Source organism: Podarcis pityusensis (genome assembly GCF_964106645.2).
Source record: "Podarcis pityusensis genome assembly, chromosome: 8".
Lineage (NCBI taxonomy): Eukaryota > Metazoa > Chordata > Lepidosauria > Squamata > Lacertidae > Podarcis > Podarcis pityusensis.
Window position 1 is genome coordinate 76,846,621 of NC_138033.1, and position 27,064 is coordinate 76,873,684.

At 47.4% G+C, this 27,064-nt stretch overlaps 1 protein-coding gene across 1 annotated transcript in view; it reads left to right on the plus strand.

Annotated features, from left to right (window-relative positions):
- The window catches only part of LOC308483761 (protein-arginine deiminase type-3-like), a 31,685-nt gene extending 5,015 nt beyond the window's left edge, over positions 1–26,670 (plus strand). Inside the window, exons 2-16 of the mRNA XM_081017961.1 lie at positions 7,208–7,388; positions 7,987–8,059; positions 8,622–8,683; positions 9,563–9,677; positions 11,067–11,192; positions 12,416–12,597; positions 14,092–14,195; positions 15,837–15,948; positions 16,191–16,298; positions 17,670–17,827; positions 19,018–19,162; positions 20,999–21,092; positions 21,438–21,520; positions 22,489–22,623; positions 24,212–26,670. Of these exons, the coding sequence (XP_080874087.1) occupies positions 7,208–7,388; positions 7,987–8,059; positions 8,622–8,683; positions 9,563–9,677; positions 11,067–11,192; positions 12,416–12,597; positions 14,092–14,195; positions 15,837–15,948; positions 16,191–16,298; positions 17,670–17,827; positions 19,018–19,162; positions 20,999–21,092; positions 21,438–21,520; positions 22,489–22,623; positions 24,212–24,445 (1,912 nt within the window). The 3' untranslated portion in view covers positions 24,446–26,670. The remainder of the gene's footprint in view (positions 1–7,207; positions 7,389–7,986; positions 8,060–8,621; positions 8,684–9,562; positions 9,678–11,066; positions 11,193–12,415; positions 12,598–14,091; positions 14,196–15,836; positions 15,949–16,190; positions 16,299–17,669; positions 17,828–19,017; positions 19,163–20,998; positions 21,093–21,437; positions 21,521–22,488; positions 22,624–24,211) is intronic.
- The last annotated feature ends 394 nt before the right edge of the window (positions 26,671–27,064 follow it).

Consider the following 27,064-nt stretch of genomic DNA (forward strand, 5'->3'; position numbering starts at 1 on the left):
CAAATCCACCTAACAGTTATCTCATCCAGCCCACATCTTACCAGCAAGAATATAATGGGGGACTTTGTAAAAAAAGCCTTACTGAAATCAAGATGTGCTATGTCCACAACATTCCCCTGATCCACCAAGCTTGTAGTTCTATCAAAAGAAGAAACAAGATTCATCCAGCCCCCTGCCATTTTGCCATTAAAACAACAACTTTATGATGTGGAGAGCAGTTTGACAGTGAAACAGACTCCTTTGGAAGATGGCAGGCTCTTATTCCTTGGAGGTTTTTAAAACAGAGGCTGGATGTTAATCTGTCAGAGATGCTTCTGTTGTGGCTCCTGCATAGCAGCAGGGGCTTGGATTCAATGACCCTTCATCTCTCTTCCAATTGTACGGTTTTACGTTTCTAAGATTTTGCTGCCCCCACCAACAGTGCTTGAACCCCGCCCCAATTCTCTAGTTTGCCGTGAATTTAAGACATGAAGTTGGTATTATCTGAACAATTGGCTTATTTGGGCGGCTGTATTATGGTCTGAAATGAATGCTTTTTAATGTTAGTGATGCATCGATGGGTGCTTTTGCTGTTGCACAATCCCCCTAGCTGTCATTGGGCAGTAGTCAATTCTGTTTGACTCAGAATAGACCTATTGAAATTAAAGGACCCAACTTACTTATTGATTGCGTTTCTACTACTCATTTCCTCAAGGGGTTCAAGGGGTTGTGCCCAGGTTTCTGATCTCTTTTAAGCCCCACAACAAACCTGCAAAGTAGGTTAGGCTGAGTGGCAGAGACTGGTTCCCAGCAAGCACCATCACTGTATGGCTGATCTATTGTTGTTCTGGGGGGTGAGCCTGGCTTAATAAAATAATAAATAATAAATAATATTTTAATTTCTTTTCCACCCATCCGGTTGGGTTTCCCCAGCCACTTTCATATATGCTTATAGTATATATAAAAATACAACAATTCAGACAGATATTCCCAAGTGTCAAAAAAGGTTATTTATGTGTGCCACTACTGCGGCCCCTGTTTTGGTAGCCCCAAAATGGAAAATGAGCAAGGTCCCAACTAAAGAAGAATGGCAACTTCAGCTGACGGAATATGTGCAGCTTGCAGGCTTAACATATAGAATAAATGTCCAAACTTTTTTCAAAGAGGGCCAGATTTGATGAAGTGAAGGGCCGTGAGGGCTGACCAAAACCAACGTTGTCGAGCTTTTTTTAGGGTTAGAGTTGTTGAGGTTTCTTTAGGATTTTACCCCAGGAAATAAACATGGGGGCTGTTTAGGACATGCCTGGAATAAGATAACCAGATTAGGACATGCCTGGAATAAGATAACAAGGAGGGCCTAGGTTATGAGAATGTTGAAAAATGTTTATTGAATATATACAGAAAAATTGTGTGCACTTGGAAACATTGGCAGTGAAAATAGGTTTTGATGGATGCAACAATGGAATACTGAATGGTTTAGTTTATGTAAAATATGCATGGATTTATGATATGCAAAATGAACCATGGAAAGAGGAGAAGGGAAGTCATTTATATTTTAAGGATGTTTAAATGAGTATTCAAAATGGTAAAACAGAAAATTTAATAAAAATGTGTGTATATATATATATATGCACACACAATCACACCAAACATCAAACAGAATATCCTATACAAGCAACAAACAAACCAATAAATCAATAGAAACCTATAATAATAACAATAAACAGTTTACAGTTATACCCAAATAGGTGGGTGATCATTAGATGTTCTGAAAACTCTTCCTCAATTTGACACACACACACACACACACACACACACACACACACACAGAGAGAGAGGTCAAAACAGGGCACATGACCCTCTGGCTGAAAACTTTCAGCCACCCTTGCCTTTCCTGTCGAAGTCTATGTGAGAATGAGTTAATCCTTTGTGGAATGGCGGAGGCACGCCCTCTGCTGCAGCTGAACTTCGGTTGCCCTTGGGCACCTCTGAAAGATATCTAGCCTCATCTGGAGGAGTCTGACTTCCCAATCAGCCCAACAGCAACACAAGCTGAGCAATCCCAAGGGACCTGGCCACCCATGGCACATGAACAAAAAACCGCTGACTCAACAGCCACCGCCTGCCACAAGGCCAGAGGTTGGGCGGCGCTGGACCTAACTGGTTGAATCTTCCTCCCAGACGTCAGGCACACAAAGGGCAGCTCACAAGCAGCCTCTGTGACCCATACAAGTGGGGCGCTCAGGCACCCCCCATCCTCTGCTCCATTTGATGATGGCAATTTCAATAAATAATAATATAATTTATTACCCCACCCATCTGCCTGGGTTTCCCCAGCCACTCTGCCTGGCTTACAACAAATTATTAAAAATACAATAAAAAAAACTTCCCTAAACAGGGCTGCCTTCAGATGTCTTCTAAAAGCCAGATAGTTGTTTATTTCTTTGACATCTAATGGGAGGGCGTTCCACAGGGCGGGCGCCACTACTGAAAAAGCCCTCTGCCTGGTTACCTATGGGACGTGGGTGGCGCTGTGGGTTAAACCACAGAGCTTAGGACTTGTCAATCAGAAGGTCGGCGGTTCGAATCCCCGCAATGGGGTGAGCTCCCGTTGCTCGGTCCCTGCTCCTGCCAACCTAGCAGTTCGAAAGCACGTCAAAGTGCAAGTAGATAAATAGGTACTGCTCTGGTGGGAAGGTAAATGGTGTTTACATGCGCTGCTCTGGTTCGCCAGAAGCGGCTTAGTCATGCTGGCCACATGACCTGGAAGCTGTACGCTGGCTCCCTCGGCCAATAAAGCGAGATGAGCGCTGCAACCCCAGAGTTGGCCACGACTGGACCTAATGGTCAGGGGTCCCTTTACCTTTACCTGGTTACCTATAAATGCATCTACTACTTGATTGTGTACAATAATCCCAACCATCCCGCAATGTGGCTCTGAAAAAAAAAAGCAATAAAATGTTCTATATGAAAAACTACCAATAAACTTTTAAAATGTTAAAATAGCAATGAATTAAAAGAACAGATTAAAACTCTCACCGGCTTTCTAAGCATCTGGGCAGGATTCTCTAAACAATGTTTTAAGTAGGTGACAAAAAAATTATACTGAAGGGACCTGACTGGTATCAATGGGCAGGGAGTTCCGAAGGGCAGATGCTGCAGCAGTAAACAGTTGAATTCTTATAAATGCAGCATGAGTATGATATGGCAGCTTTACAATGCCAGTTCCACCCATGGAAGTGGCTCAGTGGGCATATATGGACTAAGGCGACCTCATAAGTACTGCAAACCAAAGTGACTCCCATCAGTCCTGGCAGCCAGCATGGCCAATGATCATGAATTACTAGGGGAGTTATAGTTCAGCAATATTCAGAGAGCTGCATCCCTGCTTTAGAGGAAGGCAGAGTTAGTTGTAATGGAAGGTAGCTGTGAGGGGCAGTAAAGGCAACTGATGGCCCAGTTCACAAACAGGGAGCCTTTGGCCCTCCAGGTGTTGTTGGACTCCAATTCCCATCGGTCAGAGATGCTTCGCCAGAGATGCTGATGGGATTTGGAGTCCAGCAATCACAGGAAGGCCGCAGGTTCTCCATGACTAGGACGGTGATAAGTAGGGGCAGTAAATGCAAGTGATGGTTTAGTTCAGGGCTGGGAAAGCTGTAGCCCTCCAGATGTTGCTACCTTTGAAGATGACCCGGAAACTACAACTAATCCAGAAAGCGGCAGCTTGATTGGTGACTGGGAGTGGCTGCCGAGACCACATAACACCTACATTGAAAGACCTACATTGGCTCCCAGTACGTTTCCGAGCACAATTCAAAGTGTTGGTGCTGACCTTTAAAGCCCTAAACGGCCTCCGTCCAGTATACCTGAAGGAGCGTCTCCACCTCCATTGTTCTGCCCGGACACTGAGGTCTAGCGCTGAGGGCCTTCTGGCGGTTCCCTCACTGCGAGACGCGAAGTTACAGGGAATCAGGCAGAGGGCCTTCTTGGTAGTGGCGCCCACCCTGTGGAACACCCTCCCATTAGATGTCAAAGAAATAAACAACTATCTGACTTTTAGAAGACATCTGTTTAGGGAAGCTTTTAATGTTTGATGTTTTATCGTGTTTTTAATATTCTGTTGGGAGCTGCCCAGAATGGCTGGGGAAACCCAGCCAGATGGGTGGGGTATGAATAATAAATTATATTATTACTATTATTAAGCTCCCAGTTGCACAACCTCTTGAGGGCCACAGGTTCCCCAGTCTTGTCGTAAACTGAAGAAACCATTCCTGTAAATATGTGGTGTTGTCCCAGCCAGAGAAGTCAGGATGGAACAGGAATCCAGCCTGGGTAGAACGTAAGAACAGGATCAGGCCAGTGGGGCCCCACCTAGTCCAGCCTCCTGTTCTCCCGGTGGCCAAACAGGCAAAGAAACCAGACAAGGATAGGAGCCCGAGAGCAACTCTCCCCTCCTGTGGTTTCTAGCAACTGGTATTCAGAAGAGTTGCTGCTCCGACTGCAGGCCTAGGAAAGCCTCCACTGAGAGCGGCATCCAGCTGGAGCTGAGCTAATCAGTCTGGGCGTGAGCTGGTTGCAGGATAATGAGCGGCAGAGATTGGATGTGCCAGCGATCAGAGCCCGGCATGGGGGATGTGTTGAGACTTGCCAGCTGGGCCTCTTAAGAGGATCTGAATGTGCAGGCATCGGCAGGCAATGACCTGCAGCCACGCTTATCGGGGGCTAGGGTTCTGATCCAGGTTACAGGAGCCTCCCAGGAAAAGGCAGGCTTGCAGGGGGCAGCAGCCTCCAAAGAAATGACGGACAAGCAGGGAGAATCGGGGGTCCAGGTCCAATACGAGATCCAGAGGCTGGATCAGCACCAGCCCAGGGTCAGTATTGCAAAGGGTGGGCTCAGGAGCGAAAGAGCTGGCCTGTTTTCCGCCATTAGGAAGCTCAGAAGGGAGACCTTGATTGCTTTGTGGTTCCTGCATTTTGTGTGTGTGTGTTGGGGGTGGGTTGGGTTGGACTAGATGACTCTTGGGGTTCCCTACCAGTTCTATGATTCTGGCCTCCTAACCCACCCCAGTTGCTAGGAGCAAAGGTACCTCAAGGACTGCTTGCTCACAAGGAAACCCGTTGCTCACAAGCTTCACAGTGACTCTGCAGCTGTCGGAGCATGATCCATTGTCTTTTTGGCTCAGATCAGATTCACGTACTTGCAAGATCGCCTTCCCCCATACAAGCCCATTTGTCTGCTTTGGTTTGCAAAACTAGCAGCATTGCAGGTGCTACTTATTGCCTGTTCTGCATTTGTAAATAATTGATACAGTTACACTTTGGAACTCCCTGCCTCTTGATGTAAGGCAGAGATGCTCTCGTACGCTTGGAGAGTCAGGAAAAGGTAGAACGGAGGGGCTGTCTGCACGTACTTAAGGCGCTTCTGCTAGATGTGTTGACGTTTGATGCCTGATCCTTTCCTATCTGGCAACCAAACCCTACACAAACAACACCTTGCTAGCCTACTATGCTTCTACAAGCCACAAGGCTTTTGTTCTAACCTTGCTTTTGTCATGACGCTGGTTGGTTGCTTGGTGAGGGGAGACGAGAGCAAAAAAGAGAGCTTAATTTCTCCCGGTTTGGCAACTTCTGGCCTGCTGGCTCAGGGCCCAATGATGACGACATCTCAGAGGGTTTGGCCTTTGCAGGAACGGATCCAAGAGGAAGCTGGCACAGACACCCACTCAGCCCTTGGGAAGGGCCCGAGCCCTGAAACTACAAAAACTGGTGCCAGATTCTTGCCTAATCTAAGGAGTGTAATAAGAATCCTAAGGTCTCAAAAATAAAACAAATGTTCGCAAGTGCACAGGTAAACACACAAGTACCTATAAAACACAAGTACCTATAAAAACCACATGTCCGATAGGGTACAGGTAAGCAATCCTTAAGCAATCTTGACTCTCCTAAAGACTCTAAACCGGGCACCCCCAACCTGTGGCCCTCCAGATGTTTTGGCCTACAACTCCCATGATCCCTAGCTAACAGGACCCAGTGGTCAGGGATGATGGGAACTGTAGTCTAAAACATCTGGAGGGCTGAAGATTGGGGGGTGCCTGCTCTAAACCATTGTTTCCCAAACTTGAGTCTCCAGCAGTTTTTGGACTACAATCCCCATCATGCCAAGCTAGCAAGACCCGTGGTCAAGGAGGATGTGAATTGTAGTCCAAAATCTGCTGGAGATCCAAGTTGGGGAAACACTGCTCTAAATGTTTCTTCTGCAGCAGGAAATACCTTGGAGAAAGCTTTCCCAATTGTTCTTTCTCTTGCAAATCCTCCAAATCTTGTCTTAAGGGCTTATTTTGTGTATGAACCGGGTTGGCCTATGACCTGGATTCAAGAACTCAGGTATTTGCCATCTCAAAAGAATGGCCAGACTGCCCAGGTAATGCAATCAGTGAAACTTTATCAGGTATCCTGGCAGACAGGAGAGAAGCCACACTCTCAAAGGTCTGTTATAGACTGCCTCTTTCTGTGATGGTTTGAATGATGCTTTTTAGGTGGTCTTTCGTTAAGGGATTGGGCAATTTCAAAAATCTTTAAAGGTTCTTGCACACCTTTGTTCTTGGTCTCTCACCTCCTTGCAAGGAGGTGGGAAACTCTGTTGCAACAGAAAAATAAATATCTGCCTTCCTTGCGTTGCTTCCTGCCTCCATCCTTTTATCTCTGACCGATAATGGACTTGGGGGACACTGAATCCCTTAGGATAGCAGAGTTGGAAGAGACCCTGAGAGTCATTTAGGACAATCCCCTGTAATGCAGGAATCTCAGCTAAAGCTGGAGTTCCAGAGATTAGCTACTGCCGCACTAAAAGACTGATTTCTCGCAAGCGAATCCACTTCATTCACAACTTATATCTGTGTGAATAAAAATCATTTGGATATTTTTTTTAAGGGACACTTTTTCACTTTTAAGTAGGAGTGTATAGATGAGCATCTTTGAAGATGACACCTCCAGGCTGCCTTCTAAGATGGCCTGTGGCAATGACTGCTTTTAATATTAAAAAGAAATCCCCTCATTGCCAGGAATCTCATTGGCTGACTTCAAGCCCGTCATTACCTTTTGGCCTGGTCTACCTCCTAGGGTTGTTGTTGGGATAAAATGGAGGGAAGGATGGAGAGCTCTTTTTAGGAGCAAAATGTAAATGGTAAATGGAATGGGTGCTGTGAATTATCCACTCTCTCTCTTTCAGGGCAGCCCCAAGTGGCGCCACAGCCTTTGATGTCTGGGGAACATCTGGGGTGAACCTCTATATTATCCACAATGGGGAGGTTTTGAAGATCCCCTCTTGTGTGCCCAAATGGCCCCTTGATTGTAAAGTCGAGGTGGTGGTCACGATGGACCAGCCAAGCGCTGAAGTCAATGAGGACAAGGTGAGAAACTCCGATGGCTTTGATGGAGCAGAGGGGGAAAGGGAAGAGCTAGACCTGATTCGGAAAAAGGTGCGCTGGCATTACTGTAGCTATCATTGGAGCAGCTTCTCTGTAAGAAAAGGTTGCCACATTCAGGACTTTTTAACTTTGAGAAAAGGTGAGGAAGAGGTGATCAAGTGCATCTCAAATCACATCTGTTGTCGTCCTTCAGTATACCTGAAGGAGCGTGTCCACCTCCATCGTTCAGCCCGGACACTGAGGTCCAGCTCCAAGGGCCTTCTGGAGGGTCCCTTGCGAGAAGTCTGGAGGGAACCAGGCAGAGGGCCTTTTCGGTGGTGGCACCCACCTTGTGCAATGCCCTCCCATCAGATATCAAGGAAATAAACAACTATCTGACTTTTAGAAGATATCTGAAGGCAGCCCTGTATCGGGACGTATAGGGAGGGTTTTAATGTTTGGTGTTTTATCATGTTTTTAATATTCTGTTGGGAGGTGCCCAGAGTGGCTGGGGAAACCCAGCCAGATGGATAGGGTATTAATTATTAATACAAAATAATAATAAATATTCCATTTGCTGAAATTGGCAATATCTTGACAGGTCAGAATTTCATACTACAAGGACAATGGGAGGACACCAATGGCGAAAGCTCTGCTCCACCTCACCTGCGTGGGTAAGACAGGAACTGTATAGAAAATATAATTTGTGTGTGTGTGTGTGAGAGAGAGAGAGAGAGAGAAATCTGGGTGCATAGGGAAAAACAACACAAGCATATTGTGTATTTTTCCTTGGCTTTTGTTGATGGTCAGGGCTGATATGGGTGAACTAGATAATGAGTTCCGGGCTCATGCAGTTAATTAAAGCACCTTTCCCTGCATAGCTACTCACAGTAAAATATTAATACCACATAGACTTACTTCCAGAGGACTAGCACTTTAAAGACAAACAACTTCATTATGGCAAAAAACTTTCATGGACGACAGTTCGCTTCATCAGCTGCATGAAGTTAAACTATGGAACTCTGTCCCACATGAGGCAGTGACAAACACCAGCCTAGATGACTTTAAAAGATTTGACAGATTAGTGGAGGAGAGGGTTATTGATGGCTATGTTCCAGTATTTGGTGACACAGACATCCTGGCATCAGCAAGCCATCTTGCCAGGCTGTTTGGGGATCCCTCATGCCAATTTTCTTATGTTTCCTCTCCTTCTCTCCCCCCCCCCCCATGCTGCAGAAATCTCCCTGGATGCTGACACGAACCGTTCAGGAACCGTGCAGAGGAGAGCCAAGAATAAGGTCAGGAAGGAGGGATAGGGGAGTCCGGGCATATTGCGTGTGTTTATTTATATCCAAAAAGCAAAGGCTGCTTTTCCACCTGAAGGGCCCTTCAAGGCAACAAACCCAAGAGAATTTCAGCAAGGAGGGGGGTGGAGCCTGTGGAGAGGGGGTGTAGCCTAGTGCTGGAGAGAAATCCCGTGGTGGGGTGCATTTTGACCCTGGGCCTTGGGTCCCCTCACAACCCTACCTTAAAACCAACCTGTTCCTTCTGTAGTTGTGAGATACAAGTACAGTCATACCTCAGGTTAAAGTAGCTTAAGTTAAGTATTTTCGGGTTGCGCTCCGTGGCGATCCGGAAGTAACGGAGCGCGTTACTTCCGGGTTTTGCCACTCGCACATGCGCAGACACTCAAAATGACGCCATGCGCATGCACGGAAGCGGCAAAACGTGTCCCGCGCAGATGCGCAGACGCGTGTTATGTTTACTTCAGGATGCGAACGGATCCCGTTCGTATCCCGAGGTATCACTGTACTGGGTCCCAGGGGCAAACGAAGGCATTGTGACACCCGGTATGGGGCATTGCTACGTAGGGTGCATGTGTGGCATTGTTACGTACAACACATGCGCCGTATGTAGCGACACCGCACATGCGCTGTACATAGTGGTTTGCCATCGGCACCGGGATCCTCCACATGCAACTGTGGTGGCGCGATGGCTGCTTGCACCGCCGCAGCGGGGTGAGCCCCTGTGGGGTGCCTTCTTGTCACCCCCCCCCCAGACCTGGCATCTGGGGGGCACCACACACACACACCACACACCCGTTGCGACGCCACTGTTGGGTCCCACATATTTGTGGTGGGGCTAAGCCTTGTGGTTGATTTTTTCTGCCCCTGCAGAAAAACTGGACGTGGGGACCCGAAGGCAAAGGAGCCATCCTCTTGGTCAATTGCGACAGGGACGAACCTCAAGATGAAATGGACAACGAGGATAAGAAGCTGCAATCGTTTGTGGGTCAGTAACTGACGGATCCAAGGCTACCTAAACGGCCTTGGTCCAGTATACCTGAAGGAGCGTCTCCACCCCCATTGTTCTGCCCGGACACTGAGATCCAGTGCCGAGGGCCTTCTGGCGGTTCCCTCACTGCGAGAAGCCATGTTACAGGGAAGTTACAGGCAGAGGGCCTTCTCAGTAGTGGCACCCGCCCTGTAGAACGCCCTCCCACTGGATGTAAAAGAGGAAAACAGCTACCACACTTTAGGAAGAGATCTGAAGGCAGCCCTGTTTAGGGAAGCTTTTAATGTTTAATAGATTATAGTATTTTCATATTCTGTTGGAAACTGCCCAGAGTGGCTAGGAAAACCCAGCCAGATGGGTGGGGTATAATAAATTATTATTTATTTATTTATTTATTTATTTATTTATTTATTTATTATTTTATTATTATTATTATTATTATTATTATTATTATTATTATTTTATTATTTTATTATTTTATTATTATTATTTATACCTTACATTGAGTCAGACACTCAATGTAATACTGAATGGCAGCAGCTGCTCAGGGCAGGGGGGATGCTTCAGCCTACCTGAGGATGCCAGGAATTGAGCCTGGAACCTTCTGCAGCAAGGCAGGCACTCTGCCACTGAGTTGGGGCCCTTCCCTTAAAAAGCAAGATTCTAGTCCTCATCGTTCTGAAGCTTTTTTGAATCGTCTCTTCCCAGCCCTACCTACAGATGCCAGGGATTAAACCTGGGAGATTTTGCACTCATCAATCATGTGTTAGAAACTGAGAGATGAAAGCTAGGAGCTAAACGGCACCTTAAACCTAGGTTATGGCCGCAACAGCCGACTGTCTAGGCATGCTTTTTTTATAACAATACAAAGCTGAAGATGAATGAACTGCAGCTAAAATCTTATGTTCATTTTTCACATGGTCTAGTCCTTCCCCTGCCCACCTCTCTAATATTCTTAAGAGGGTCTCTTCTCCAGTCTTCAGAGAGTAGCTGGAAGTGGGGAGGCAGAAAAAGGTCCTCCTTTCCTTCCACTCTGCAATCTGAAATCTTTCTGCACCCAGAGCTAAGAAACTGCTTGCGCTAATGAAATTCCCTGTCGCAAAAATGTGCCGAGAACAATGGGAGTTTCGAACACTGATCCTTCCCCTAAATTAAAGTAAGAATCTCGTCCTCATTGTTCTTAGAATTTGTAGAGTTGCAAAGGGTCTTTTTTGCTGGACTCTTTTGCCCAACGTGGAGCTTGAACCCACAACCCTGAAACTGAAAGTCTCCTGCTCTACTGGCTGAGCTCCCTCAGCTCTGAATAAAGATGGTTGATTTAAACTCCATTCATCTCAGAGCTTTGCTACTGAGCTACAGTCAGTTTCCCTCTGCTTTTCTCTCCAGACCGCAGGGATATGTCGCTGATGATCCTGACAACACGTGGGCCTGAGGACATTTTTGAGGATCACCAGCTGGTCCTCCATGTCTCAGCATCTGATGCCGACAAAGTGGGAGTCTTCCATGCTCAGGGTAAGTGTTGTGGGGTTCTCAAGCAGCGGTGGTTCATCTCAGGTGCCAAAATGTCTCGGGCTGGCTCTGATTTGCTGATGGGAGTTGGAGTACAGCAACATCTGGGAAGGTTGCAAGTAGACCATCACTTGCCTTCACTGTCCCTAGCTGCCCCCTTCACAGTTCTGGCTTCTTTTAATGTAGAGATAGGGAACCTGTGACTTCCCCAGAGGCTGTTTCATCAGAGCTGTCATTTTCTCTGACCATTAGCCATGCTGGGCCAGATGGCAGCTGGAGTCTGGCAACATCTGGAGAGCCACAGATGTTCCCCAATATAAATTCAACAGTGTAAATATGTTTTGATGGCTGTAACAATGGATTACTGAATGGTTTGGTTCATGTAAAATATGCAGGGATGTATGGTATGGGATGCGGGTGGCACTGTGGGTTAAACCACAGAGCCTAGGACTTGCCGATCAGAAGGTCAGCGGTTCGAATCCCCGCGACGGGGTGAGCTCCCATTGCTCAGTCCCAGCTCCTGCCAACCTAGCAGTTCGAAAGCACGTCAAATTGCAAGCAGATAAATAGGTACCACTCTGGCGGGAAGGTAAATGGCGTTTCCGTGTGCTGCTCCGGTTCACCAGAAGCAGCTTAGTCATGCTGGCCACATGATCCGGAAGCTGTCTGCAGACAAACGCCGGTTCCCTTGGCCTATAGAGCGAGACGAGCGCCGCAACCCCAGAGTCGTCTGTGACTGCACCTAACAGTCAGGGGTACCTTTACCTTTACCTAAATGAATATTTTGAAATGTAATTATATATATTGATGTTCCCCATCCCTACTCTAATTCCTGATATTCTTAGCTCATGTGTGAACGCAACCCCTTGGCGTGAAAGTGGAGATACTACATGTCCTTTTTTGTTACACAAGAAAATCTTTAATTCATCACCATCATAGAATTGGAAGGGACCACAAGGGTCATCTACTCCAACCCCCTGCAATGCAGGATAGTTTTGCCCAATGTGGGGCTTGAACCCACGACCCTCAGATTAAGAGTCTTGTGCTCTACCAACTGAGCTAACCCAGCCATGTGGCAGTGAGTTCCAGGGGTTTAGTTAATCAAAACCAGTTTATTTGACAGCGATGAAGAGTTTGCTTCCAGAATCAAGCAAGCAAGCAAACAAATGAATGAATGAGGGACAGGCACATGATTTTGTATGAGAAATGACGGGTTTGATTTACAGGGAAAAGAAAGAAACTCAGTCAGCACAAGCACGTCCTAGGTCATGGGAAATCCTCCTATGTGGTGGAACCTTCCTGCGACGAAGAGGAGCACCATTTCTATGTGGAAGGGCTGGCCTTTCCTGACATTGGCTTCTCCGGACTCGTGACATTCCACGCCACTTTGCTAGAGGCCACCGCCAAGGTATGGGCAGCCAAAAAAGGAAATGTGTCAGAAAGGTTACTGGGGTGTTGGATAATTAAGGGCATTAAAAGAGACCTGCAGCTGAATCAGGCCGGGGGTGGGGGAGGCATCCAATCCAGCCTTCTAGCCTCACAGTGACCAACCAGATCCCCAGTGGGAATCCTGCAAGCAGGACCTGAACGGTGGTGTCCCCATTTGGAATTCCCAGCAGCTGGGATTCAGAAGCATTGCTGCCTCCATCGATACAGGTGGAACATTGCTATTGTGACTAGTATCTGTTGACAGTCTTACCTCCTCCTTGAATTTCTCTGGAGAATAAAACAGCCTATTATTTTGTCTTTTCTTCCTCACCGTAGCCTCCTTTTCTTGTCTTAGGAGAAAACCGGGACTGTAGGGTTTGTTTGTTTTTAAGCCCAGAGTTACTCATTATTTTCACCAAAACACAGCTTGGGGATCTACAAGAGCTGGCAAAATGCAGGGCAAATGTCTTGGCTGCCACAGCAGAATGCAACTACTGCCTGCTTGCTCAAGACCTTATCTCAACCCATTTGGGCTTGGGCTCATGTTATATTTCTGCAGCTAAATTCAAGATATGAAGCATGCCGTCCTGGTAAGCGCTCAGGCCTAGCATTTTATCCTCCCAATTGTCCTCCTTGGAATTTAACCCAAGCTGGCAACCCTCATGGCAGAAAATTCCATGGGGTATGATGATGATGATTTGTTTATTTATGCCCCACCCATCTGGCTGGGTTTCCCCAGGCACTCTGGGCGGCTCCCAACAGAATATTATTATTATTATTAGTATTATTAGTATTATTAGTAGTAGTAATAGTAATAATAAATAAATAAATAAATAAATAAATAAATAAATAAGTGATAAAACATCAAAGATTAAAAATTTCCCTGAGGGCTGCCTTCAGATGTCTTTTAAAAGTCAAATAGGTTTTTTTTTATTTCCTTGACATCAGATAGGAGGGCATTCCACAGGGTGGGCGCCACTACCGAGAAGGCCCTCTGCCTGGTTCCCTGTAGCTTCACTTCTCACAGAGAGGGAACCGCCAGGAGCCCCATTATTTTAATTTAATTTAATTTAATTTAATTGACTGATTGTGGGATCCCATACAGTGGGGTATTGGGACTGACCTGCTGGAAGAAATATTCCCCACGCCTCCTCTTGGGTACAAGATAAGACGCAATAGCTTCTGTTCATTCTCGGAGGAGTTTTGGTCCTCTAGATTTCGCTAAGCTGGACCATCACTTGCCTTCGTTGCCCCTCCCTGCCTCCATCACAACTCTTCCTATTTATACTGTTGGGATGGGAAATCTGTGACATCCCTGTCCCTCGGGATGCTGCTGGATTGGGGCTCTCCTTTCCCCCCGACCATTAGGCATGCTGGTTCCTGGAGCTGAGACTGTCATGTGCCTGAATAGTTCTGGTTTGAGTCTCTCTTTCCAACCTCTTTCTCAGCTGGCCTCTGCTCTCCTCCACTGCAGGCACTTCCTGAGGCCCCAATTTTTAACGACACTGTTGTCTTCCGTGTCGCTCCGTGGATCATGACCCCCAATACCTTGCAGCCGATAACGGTTTACGTCTGCAGGTGAGAGCTTCTGCAAATAAGTTTGCATCACTGTGGCCCAGTGCACAGATGCACAAGCATAGGACTCGTGGATCAGGTGTGCCACGTCAGGGATGGGACACTGATGGTGGTCTGAGGTGTGGCAGGGACTGAGAGCCATGTCAGTGATCAAAACCAGTCAGGATCAGAGGGAAGACTGGAACTCAAGTCTGGAGGTCCAAGACCAGAAATGCCAGAGCTCAGGTAGGCTTCATTGTTCAAGCGAAGCATCACTAGCCTGGGAACATCAGAGAAGCCCTGCAGCTCTCCCTGTCAGTTTGCATTTCTTAGTGCAGAAAGTATTGATCTGATGTGTAGAAATCTTTCCTATTCTACTTAATTCAAGAGGGTTCTGGAAGCTTCTGTGTGAAAGAAACAAGCAGAATGTTCCTGATGTTTGGGTGTTATACCAGGGGTCAGCAACTTTTTTCAGCCATGGGCCGGTCCACCATCCCTCAGACCATGTGGTGGGCCGAACTATATTTTTTGGGGGGAAATGAACAAATTCTTATGCCCCACAAATAACCCAGAGATGCATTTTAAATAAAAGGACACATTCTACTCATGTAAAAACACGCCGATTCCCAGACCGTCCGCGGGCCAGATTGAGAAGGCGATTGGGCCGCATCTGGCCCACGGGCCTTAGGTTGCCTACCCCTGGGTTATACCTGGAGAGAAGCTGGCTTAAGCTGGTTCTCTTCTCTCTTCTGTCAAGGTCATGTTGACTATGAAATAGGGCCAGAATGAGCCTAGGTTTCACTTTCACTTTCTATCTCTTTTCCTTCTGGTGCGGTGTTTGGTATATACAGTCATATCTCGGGTTACAGATGCTTCAGGTTGCGGTTTTTTTGGGTTACGGACTGCCGAAACCCAGAAGTACCGGAATGGGGTTACTTCCGGGTTTCGGTGGTTGCACATGCGCAGACCTGCAGCTGTGGGTTGCGAACGTGCATCCACTGTGTAGTTGTACCTTGGATCCCCAAACGCCTTTCAAGTCAAAAGTTTTGGCTCCCGAAAACCGCAAACTTGGAAGTGAGTGTTCCGGTATGTGAATGTTCTTTGGAAGCCAAACGTCCGACACGGCTTCCACGGCTTCTGATTGGCTGCAAGAGCTTCCTGCAGTGAACCGGAAGCCGTGCCTTGGTTTCTGAATGTTTTGGAAGTCAAACGGACTTCCAGAACAGATTCCATTTGACTTCCGAGGTACGAATGTGGTATGCTTAGTGTTAAGTTTTAGACTTATTATAAGACATTGTAAGCCTGCTGCAACTGGATTTCTTATGGACGGTGCCAATCCTGAATGTAATGTATTTGTGACCATTATACTCATTTGCCTTCAGTAGCAGTAAAGCTCTGTTGGATGAAATGAAATTGCCTCTGGTCTATTTTTGGGAATCCTGCAACGTGTTTAAGTTTTTACTCTGCTAACTATACATTGGGAACTATTCTGGATCAATAGAATTTCAGTGACGCTCCCCACCTGGGATTTCCAGCAACTGAAATTCAGAAGTCTCGGACAGTGGAGTCGGAGCATAGCCATTGTAGCTAATCTTTTGAAGCCTTCCTTTCCTTCTCCTGCTCTGCTGTTCATCGATGCCCATTTTTCTGCCTTTTGACATCCAGTATAAAAGGCAACGCAGATTTCGTGGTGGAGATCAGCAAGCTGTCCAAGAAAGCTGGCTGCAGATTGATCATCTGCCCAGAAGCAGAAAATCGAGGTGACCGCTGGATCCAGGTAGGTTGGAGCATCCATTGGGGGGGAGGCAGGTGGGTGGAAGTGTGAGCAAACTATTAAATTATTTTATTCAATGTATTTACTATTTATCAGCCTGGCAAAAGCAGCCAAGGAGGGTGCAAGGCAGAGTTGTGAAGGGTGCAGCCTGGGGGGCGTTCCAAGGGCCAGAGGGTCTTGGGGTTCCTCACCCCTTTCTTCCACACATGTCTTTATTTCTTCCCTGTTTTCTTTGGTGGCACCAGGATGAGATGGAGATCGGCTACACGCAAGCGCCACACAAATCCTTTCCTGTGGTCTTCGACTCCCCGAGAAACGGACAGCTGGATGGCTTCCCCTTTAAGGCTGTTCTGGTAGGAACCCCTCCCCCTTTTGTCTTATTTTGTCTTCAAATCTGAACCTTTGAATTTGTTTTTTTTAATGCTGCAATAGTGCAATTTGCATGAGAGATTTGAGTGATAAGGCAGCTCCACAGTTGCACCCCCGCCTGCCTGCCCCTATACTGGTTTATTATATTATGCATTTTTGTGGGTTTTTAAAATATAACATTTTGTTGTTTTTCATACAATATGAACAAGTTCCATTCAGTTTCAATACAATGTTCTCTTAACATTTTGACTTCCCATCCTTACTTCCATGTTTCTGGTCAAATCCTTTATCTACTGCCATAAATGTAATACTTAATCTATAACATATATCCTAATTTACATTCATTTATCCTTCTCATTCCTTTGCTTATATTTCCAGTCCCACCTGCCATTTCATTTGACTATAATATTTTCCCAGATAGCCCCCAAAGGGATCTCCATTCTTCAACAAACACGTCGTCTTTTGGTTCTCTTAATTGTGCCATCAATTCCGCCATCTCCGTATAGTCTGTTTTTGTGTTTCTACGCTGTAAACCACCCTACAAACATTGGTTGAAGGGTGGTAGAAAAAATGATTGAATGTGTTAGAGACCTGGTAGATTACTGTGGTCTGCAGGATATTCTCTCCTGTGAGTTCCAAAGATCTCGGAAGCCCACTCTGCTGTGATTTAGAGCAGGACCTTCACTGTGGCTGCTCCTTTTATCTGGAGTAGTCTTCCTCCCCACTGGATCTGCCCTTTCCGGAAACCATGGAAGACATTTTTGTTCCAACAGCCTTTCCCAGCTGGATAAATGCATATTTACCATGAGCGTCCACTTATTAGGGTTTTAGGCTTGTTTCAAATGTATCTTTTAATGTTTAATGCTTTTATTATTTAACAAACCACTGTATTTTAATACTTTGTTGGAAGCCGCCCAGAGTGGCTAGGGAAACCCAGCCAGATGGGCAGGGTATAAATAATAAATTATTATTATTATTATCTGCTGTTTTGTTTTTAAACTTTGGCTTTTTTGCTGTTTCTGAAGTGCATTGTCTTGAGAAAATTGCACAGAAGGCGATTAATAAAATGATTAGGATAATGATAATGCATGCATGCATGCATCTACCTGCCTACCTAATCTGTATTGGCCATCTTTTCGCTTCGTGCCATCCACTCTGCAGGATCTGTCTATTGGCAACTGAATTTTGCAGCCGGCCGTACACAATTCAAATCGCCCACACGAGCACCCCTTTTGCATCACTCCGCCCTGTAGCTTCTGCAATTCAAACGCAACGGACACAAGGTCATTTTCATAGAGGGGCAGCCTTGTCACCGAGATCACTCCTAATTCTGTTGCCCTTTGCTCCCACCCCAGGGCCCGGATTTTGGCTACGTGACCCGGAAGGCGGAAGGCAAAGGCAACAGCGTCTCCACTTTGGACTCATTTGGGAACCTTGAAGTCAGCCCTCCAGTGACTGTCAGGGGCAAAGAGTACCCCCTGGGGAGGGTCATCATCGGGAGCGCCTTACCCATGTAGGTGGAGAGGGTGTGTGTTGGGGGGGGGGAGAAAAAGTGCTGGCATGGTGAAGCATCTGACAAGGACTCGCATGCACAAGCAAGAGCTCTCTGGACCTCCTCATCGTCTCCCTTTCAGCTTGCTTCTTCACCCATGTCTTACTCTAGTGTGGGAAGGGAGGAGGAGGTACACAGAAAGTTGCTTTATCCTGAGCCATATCATTGCTCAATCTAGGCTGGTCAATCTGGGCTGGTTTTCTTAAAAAAAGTTTGTTTATACTTTTCGAATTTATACGTTTCATAAATTTTACAATCGTTTTAGCATTTCAAAGTTTGACTTCCTCCCCCCCCCTTTCTGTGGTTCCTTACATTTATATTTTAAAATCTTCTCCGTATCCAAATTCATTTAATTTTCTCATCTAATTATCTACTCTTATGGAACTGCAGGTTATTACAATAACCCTGCCAATGTTCTTATCTGCTTACAGTTTATCTGTAAATATTCACGAAACCATTTCCATTCTTTTATAAAAAAAAGTTATCTTGATTTCTTATTCGTCTGGTAAGTTATGCCATTTCTGCATCTTCCATAAGTTTTTGTATCCATTCTTCCTTTGCTGGGACTTCTGCTTCTTTCCATTTTGGGGCAAGTAACATTCTTGCTTTTTTACAAAAGCTATTCTAAACATCCTTTTCAATTCATTATACAGTGGTACCTCGGGTTACATACGCTTCAGGTTACAGACTCCGCTAACCCAGAAATATTACCTCGGGTTAAGAACTTTGCTTCAGGATGAGAACAGAAATCATGCTCCGGCGGCGCAGCAGCAGCAGGAGGCCCCTTTAGCTAAAGTGGTGCTTCAGGTTAACAGTTTCAGGTTAAGAACGGACCTCCGGAACAAATTAAGTTCTTAACCCAAGGTACCACTGTATATTATTTCCCAGTAAGCTTCAACCTTACTACAAGACCACCACATATGATAAAAAGATAAAACGGTTATTTTTATCATATGTTCTTTTTTTAAAATCTGGGCTGGTTGTAAGGAGGCAGGTGGATAAGAAGTCTGTTGAGAACACTTGGTGTGCCCTGATGAACCAGACACTGGCGGATATGAGATTGGGCTGGGTAGTACTTTCACGGAGGCAAAGTTCTTGCCTTTGGAATGGATGCCAACCCTAAGTAAACTCTGCCTCTCTTTATTTCCTAGGCCTCACGGGGACAAGATGGTCAAAGTCGTGCGGGACTTCCTCTATGCCCAGGAAGTACAATCGCCCATCGAACTGTATTCTGCCTGGCTGCTGGTGGGGCATGTGGACGAGTTCATGTGTTTCGTCCCAGCCTCTGACAGGAAGGTACTGCCATGGATGCAGAGGGATGGTGTGAGGCCATAGCTGTCAACCGTCCCTTATTTGGCGGGGAAGTCCCTTATCCCAGCGCTGTGTCCCGCAGCTGTCCCTTATTGGTGATGTCCTTTAAATTTCCTGGGTTTCAAAGGAAGCAGCTCCTCTCCCTCCCTCCCCTGCCGGCCAGGGAGGAGGGAGGCTCCAACTGTGTTGCTTGGCTGCGTTGCTCACCCAATAAGGGGTCTAAGAACGACTGGGGCGGTGGAGCTTGTATGCCTTGTGCCGATCAAATCAGCCATGTTGCCTGGGGACTCACCTTTGCTCAGCGCTTCCCAGCGGAGAGGTGACAGTGGTTTTCCTTGCTGCATCCCCTTTGCCGGATTGCTGTGCTGTGGGAACCACTGCTTGAGGCTTCGTTTGGCTGCTGGCTGGGCTTTCTGCCTTTGGCTCACAGGGGCTCAGAAGTTGAACATACCTGTGCTCGGACAATCCCTTATTTCGGCTGCTGATCCCTTTTTTTCGAGGCTGCTGGTCCCTTATTTTCAAATCTGTAAGTTGACAGCTATGTGCAAGGCACTAACTGGAGAAGGGAAGAAGGCTCAGAACCAGGGGATTGGTGGTGGGGTGATGAGTGGTCAGAGGGAGACGATGAAGCAGACTGAGAGGAGGAGGTTTTGGAAGCTGAAGAGACAACAGGGTTTAGTGAGCAGGAAGAGGCTGTGGCAGAGAGCAATCCAGATGCAGAGGCGGGAGAGGAGAGGAACAAGGCAACAGATAAGGCTGGCTGCAGAAGAACCCAGGAAGCCTCCCTCTGCTGCCATGACTGGCTCCTCTCCCCCTTGGTCTCCCAGAACGTGAAGAGAAATAAAAACGGCAAAGTAATGAGAAACTAGGTGAAGGAATCTGAGATTACTTGGGAAGTACTCAGGAGAGTGTTAGGGAGTGGTGGGAAGGCTACTTCAATCCTACTGGCAAGTGTTTTTGTGATCGCTGTTTGGGTTTCTTTGAATGAAGAGTTAACGCCCCTGCCAATGGGTGTTTTGTTGCTGACTCCAGCTCCTGACAGGTACACCCTGTCCACTGCTTCCAGCCTTTAAGTGCATTTTAACCTGTTTACTCAGAGGATATTTGTTCCCTCATATTTTGAAACCCACCCAATCTAAAAGGCAGTGAACAGAAGCTGTTGGCAACATAGGTAATAATGATAATAATAATAATAATAATGTATTATTTATACCCCACCCGACTGGCTGGGCCTCCCGAGCCACTCTGGCCATTTCCCAGCAGAATATTAAAAACGCGCTAAAACATCAAACATTAAAAACTTCCCTATACATGGCTGCTTTCAGATGTTTTCTAGAAGTCAGGTAGCTGTTTATTTCCACAAGGCGGGCGCCACTACCGAGAAGGCCCTCTGCCTGGTTCCTTGTAACCTCGCTTCTTGCAGGGAGGGAACCGCCAGAAAGCCCTCAGTGTCTGGGCTGAACAATGGGGTGGAGACGCTCCTTCAGGTATACTGGGCTGAGGCCGTTTAGGGCTTTAAAGGTCAGCACCAACACTGAATTGTGCTTGGAAACTTTGGGAGCCAATGTGGGTTTTTCAGGACCGGTGTTATGTGGTCTTGGTGGCTGCTCCCAGTCACCAGTCTAGCTGCCACATTCTGGATTAGTTGTCATTTCCGGGTCACCACTCTGGCAAGACAGTCTGCGGGCAGGTAGGGTCTCAGCCTGCGTACCGATGGAGCTGGTAGGCAGCTGCAGTTCCAGAGGGCACCATGTTGGCTACCCCTGAGCTGCAAGTACATTTTGCAGCCTGTCTCACTTCATTCCCTCTGTTCCTCTCCAGGGTTTCCGCCTGCTTCTGGCCAGCCCCAGTCGCTGCTACAAGCTTCTGAAGGAGAAGGAGCAAGAGGGGTACGGCGATGCCATGATGTTTGATGGTAAGGTGGCTCTCCTTTCTCCTCTGCAGGAGCCGACATGAAGTCTGGGCAGGAAGTTGCATACTTCTCATTAAGGCCCCAAGAAGCTAAACCTCACAACTGAACTACCCCATCTCTCTCCAAGGGGTTGTTGTGTTTTGCTCAAAATCAGGGGTGGGGAACCTCAAGCCTGGGGGCCAAATATGGCCCCCCCAAAGTCTTATTTACCTGACTCTCATCTGAGCTAAATATTACAGTGCAGTATGGAGCTGAGGACATGTATTTTGAACCAGTAATTTAAGGGGTGGTGGTAGGGAACATAACAGTCATAACATGAATGAAGCAGCCGTCTGATTCTTATTACAGGGCTAGGCAAAGACGACAAAGAAATTTCAATAACAACAATCCTGGCTGACAAATCCTTGAGGAGCATCAATGAGTATTACCAGGTAATTGTCACACCCCTTTCCCCCAGATAATGACACATAGTCATTTGGTTATGAACTTGGACACTTTCTAAATGATATTCATTGTGATGGCGAGTCTGACTGACGGATGTTCACCTAGTGAGCTTCATGGCAGAGTGGAGATTTTAATTCTGGCGTCCAGTGTCCTTGAGCCACACCCTAATCTGCAGAAATCTGCAGATCACAGGGGGGGGCAGCGACAGGCTCCCTGCCCTGCGCTTGTGGCAGAGAAGTTCCCTGGCACAGACATGCTGTTGCAGATGCACACGAGCTGCAAGGGAATCTGTAAGGGAAAGGGAAATTGTCATTTGAGTTGGGATGAGTTCACGGGATGTTAGAGACAGGAGCAGCTTTGTGGGGGATGAAGACCCATGAAGTGATAAAGGGAATGGCAGATAAAGAGGAAGTAGGCTGGAAGGGACAAGGATGAAGCCCAGAGGTTCCAAGGAAAGCTTTTGTGGAACTGAGAAAGTCAGGAAGGGCTGCATGCTTGGGACTGAGTATGTGTCAGTCTGGTCAAAAGAGACAAGCTAAGGAGAAAGGACCATTGTTCAGTGGTAGAGCACCTGCCTTGCATGTGGGATGTCAAAGGTTCAGTCCCCCATGGCATCTCTAAGTGGGGCATCTGAAAACCCTGGAGAGCCATTGCTGCTAGTCAGTGTAGAGGAAACTGGGCAGTTAGAGGGAATCTGAGAAGGCACAAAAACTGGTGTAGAGACTGAAGTGCCAAGGATCCCACGGTTGGGAAATTGGTGGTATGCTATGGAACAGAAGCTACTGTTTATGTGCAAGGCCACAAACACACACCATGCAATCTGTGGCAGTGTTAGGAAATTCCACCAGGAGCATGACTCTATTGACACACCTGTCAAATCTTTAACTGCATTGTGCCTTCACTTGTAGATGCAATGAATTCCTCTCTCTGAGGCATATCTTCTCTCACTTCCTAGAAATGCATTGACTGGAACAGAGACCTCCTCAAAGAGGAGCTGGAACTGGAAGAGGAGGACATCATCGACATCCCCCAGCTCTTCACTCACTCTTCTCACAGCCCCAGCAAAGCTGTTGCTTACTTCCCAGACATAGTAAGGCTCTGCTCAAAAGGTCCTTTTGTAATGAGCCACCACACATGCCAGACAGATCCCTGGCCACAGATGCGGTTTTCTCCCTAAGGGGCCAGATTTGGCCCACTGGCCTCAAGTGCCCGACACTTCCATGGGGCAAGGGGGTGGCCTGGTTGGCAAGATGCAGCAGTTAGGGCAATGATAGAGAATGTTTGTCATGGAGGTCCTGGGTGCAGCATCTACAAATAGGGTTGCGAATGTTGCTGACAATCTTTGAACTGGATGAATCCAAGGGTCTGATGCTGTGCAAGGTAGCCCCCCCCCCCCCAATTCCTGTCTGGAGCTGCTCTTAAAATGACAGCGTCTCCCACCCCCCCCCCAAATTTTTTTTTTTTATGTCAACACTTTACTTGGGTACCGTATTTTTCGCTCTATAAGACGCACTTTTTTCCTCCTTAAACGTAAGGGAAAATGTGTGTGCATTTTATGGAGCGAATGCAGGCTGCGCGGCTAAGCCAGAACAAGGAGAGGAAGCGCTGCGCAGCGCTGCGCTCTGTCTTGCTGTTCTAGCTTTGGGCTTAGCTGTGCAAAGCCTCCGCAGGGCAGCGGGGTGCCTTCATCCCTGGGCTGTCCCAGAAGCCTCTGCGGAGGCTTCACTCAAAGCTAGACCAGCTAGAGGGAGCGCTGTGCAGCGCTCTCTCTAGCTATTCTGGCTTTTGGATAGCCCCCGCAAAGCCTCTGTAGGGCAGCAGGACGAAGGCTTCCCGCTGCCCTGCGGAGGTTTCACACGGCTCTTGCGGGAAGGGGGGGAGGGACAGAGTGCGCGGCTCTGTCCCCCCACGTCTCAGAAAAGCCCAAGAACCGTGCTCCCTTTAAAAAGCACGTGGTTCTTGCGGGAGATGGGGGAAGGTACAGAGGGCAGCTTAGAGGGACGCGGGTGGCGCTGTGGGTAAAACCTGAGTGCCTAGGACTTGCCGATCGTATGGTCGGCGGTTCAAATCCCCGCGGCGGGGTGAGCTCCCGCCGTTCGGACCCAGCTCCTGCCCACCTAGCAGTTCAAAAGCACTCTTAAGTGCAAGTAGATAAATAGGTACCGCTTTATAGCGGGAAGGTAAATGGCGTTTCCGTGTGCTGCGCTGGTGCTGGCTCGCCAGAGCAGCTTCGTCACGCTGGCCACGTGACCCGGAAGTGTCCTCGGACGGCGCCGGCTCACGGCCTCTAGAGCAAGATGAGCACGCAACCCTAGAGTCGGACACGACTGGCCCGTACGGGCAGGGGTACCTTTACCTTTACAGAGGGCAGCTTACCCGCGCACAGACACTTCCGGGCAGGGGGAGCCTTCATCCCACTGCCCGGGAGAGGCTTCAGCGGCTATCCCAGAAGCCAGATCTCTCTTGCTGTTCTGGATTCTGAGATTCAGAATTATTATTTTTTGTCCCCCCGCCAAAAAAACTAGGTGCGTCATATCATCGGTGCATCCTACAGAGCGAAAAATATGGTAATTTCCAGTGAGTGGATATTGCGAGGAAGACTCTGGAGCAAAGGGTTATAAATGCCCATAGCAGTTTCAGAGTCCGCTTCTCACAGGCAACCCATGTCTCATTTACAGGTGAACATGCTTGTCCTGGGAAAATACCTGGGCATCCCAAAGCCCTTTGGACCCATCATCCATGAGCAGTGCTGCTTGGAAGAGGAGGTCCGCCGTCTGCTGGAGCCGCTTGGGCTGTCCTGCACCTTCATAGACGACTACGAAACCTACCACGAGGGTCTCGGCGAGGTCCACTGTGGCACCAACGTCCGACGCAAGGCCTTTTCCTTCAAGTGGTGGAACATGACCCCTTGAGCGTGGAGAGATCCACAACCTGCCCTCCTTGCAGGCGAGGAAGATGCCAGGGTAGCTGCTGTGTAGCTTACGCTTAGCTGCAGAATCGTCACTTTCCAAGGAACTGCGTGCGGTTCCTGTCTTGCCCAGGACTTTTGATTAACTTCAAGGGCCGAGCTGGTTGCTCACCTTCTTTTTCACGCTCCTACCAGGTCCACCCACGCATTTCATTCCCCCGGTATGTTACTCTGCAGTCTGAGCCAGATGAAGAGACCAGGTTTGCTGCTCAGGAACAAGCCAGGAATTCGAGATCACAGATCTCTATCCTGTTATCTTTTAAAGCTGGGATTTTTGGGGAGGACGGAAAAGGGCTTGAGTGCCCGTTTTTAGTGTAAGGCAGGTCAGAGACACAGAGCCAGTTCTAAGTTACGCAGCATGCAATCCTTCAAAGACCCAGGTTTAGGGCCGATGCACAGGGCAGGGGGTCAGTCCAAAAATTTCTGTGCCGACGATCTCCCCCTGCCCCCATGGCACTGTGAAGAGGCTCCACCTCTCTAAGCCTTAGCAGAATAAGGAGTGTGAAAAGCATACATTTCTTTGGTTTTTTAAAAAATGAATTGATTATGTAATGGCTGCATTCTATACCTCTATTTTTGATGATTGCAAAAAAAGGCGCGCAAATGTTTTTCGCTTGCATTTTAAGGAGCGTTTGAATAAACTTGTGGAGAAAAGTTGAGCGCTGAGCAGTCTTTTGCTGGATGCTGGTGCTGGGGAGAGGTGGGCTAATTCATACATGATCTTTCGTAATCCTCTAGATCAGCCATTCTCAACCTGTGGGTCGTCAGATGTTCGGCAAGTTACACTGTGGAACTCCCTCCTACAGTGCTGTTATGTGCATAAGGCTCTAGGCAATGTTGTCGTTTATTTAAACATTTATTTTGAGAAATATATATAAAAAACCCCCAAAAAACCAGAGGAGTTACATGACTAGGCTAGGAACTTACCCCACCAGATTTAAACCCAAAATTCTTTGTTTTATCACTGAGCCCTTCCTCCACAATGAAGAGAGAATGGGGACAAGAAGGGACCAGAGAGGGAGACACTAGAACAGGTGAACTGCCTAGGTCTGGAAGCAAAAAGCCTGTTTATTTTTTTTTTAAATTAAACAACAGAGTAATGTCACTCTTTGCTGCAGAGGGAGGGTCTGTTTCCTCTTTCTCCCCCCCCCCCCAATTGCAAATAAGTTATCCCCAAAGTTTTGTTCCAGTTAGGTTTCTCCTCAAAATGTCCTTATGTACCACACACATCCCTGCAGCTCCAGAAACGGAACCACTTTTTTGCACAGGTGAAAAAGGCCATGAAAGAAAATCTCTTCTGGATGAGGTACGTAACTTGACTAGACAGACAAACAGGAATGGAGACAATAGCAAACGCTTCAGGTGTAGGTTTAGATCCAATTTTTTTTCCTTAAAATAAAAAAGACAAATAATAATGCAATGTACAGCCCCTATTTCTTCCCCGCCCTCCCCCCCAAAAAACAGTAACTTTAGGGTTGCTCCCTTTAACCCAGCATCCCGGAAAAGCCCCCAACCTTTTCAAGAACTCCGAACCTGCAAATGTTAACGTGGTATGGGGCTAACGTCGCCCATCTGGGAGGACCCCCCATTCCCCCCAAAGCAATCAGAGAGCTAGCAGATTCAAGGGAAGGGAAGGGGGGGGGGGGAGAAGGGACCTACTGCTAGAAAAAAAGGGAGTTCATGCTGGGACAGAGAGGAGGAAAGTTCTGTTTCAAAGGCACCAAAATTTCTTCAACACAACACACGGCCGCAGAAGGGAGAAGGAACTAATAGACTTGTAACAGGAATCCGGGGGCCAACTAATATTTCATCGAGGAGGCTGAGCGGTTCTTTTAAGTCGTCCCAAAGCACCATTGCATAACTGTGAACCCACCCCACCCCACCCAAGGCGCCTAAAACCTGGAACTGTAGCCATTTTAAATGAGGGGGGCCAAGCCTATGGGTATCTGCAACGTACATGAGTGACACCCTTGCAACTTGCACCAGCTGCAAGCGTGGCCCTGATTTTTTTTTGGAGGGAGGGATAAACTCCCTCTCCCTTGCCAGAAGGATCCATGAGGCTCACATGGAATTTGGTTAAGAAGAGTGGAAATAGTGGAGTGAGTGGGAGAAGGAAGGAGATTCCTTCCATCCAAGTAGCTGAATCAGGAATTTAAATTCTCTATCAACTCAATTTTATCCCCAATTCAAACCAAGGGTCGATCTTCCTGCTTCTCTCCCCCCCCCCCCCCCCATTCCTGGGGCTCTGCAAATAAATTCAACCATTCGCTAGGAGGCTGCCGAATCTGACAGCGCCCCCGTGTGGTGGACTGGCCTGGTATTTATAACAGCCCCAAGACAGGAGCAGTCGGCTGAGGTGCCTTATGGAATTCTTGACTACAATTCCCATCGCTTCTGGCCACTGGCCATGCTGTCTTGGGCTGATGGGGGTTGCAGCCCGCAGCGCCATCAGAGGGTTCCCCACTCCTGTTTTAGCAGGTGGGGAGCTTATGAAAACCTGCAGTACGGGAGGCACCTCGTCAACAGAAAAATCTACGTAATTCAGAAAAAAACCTTTTGCAGA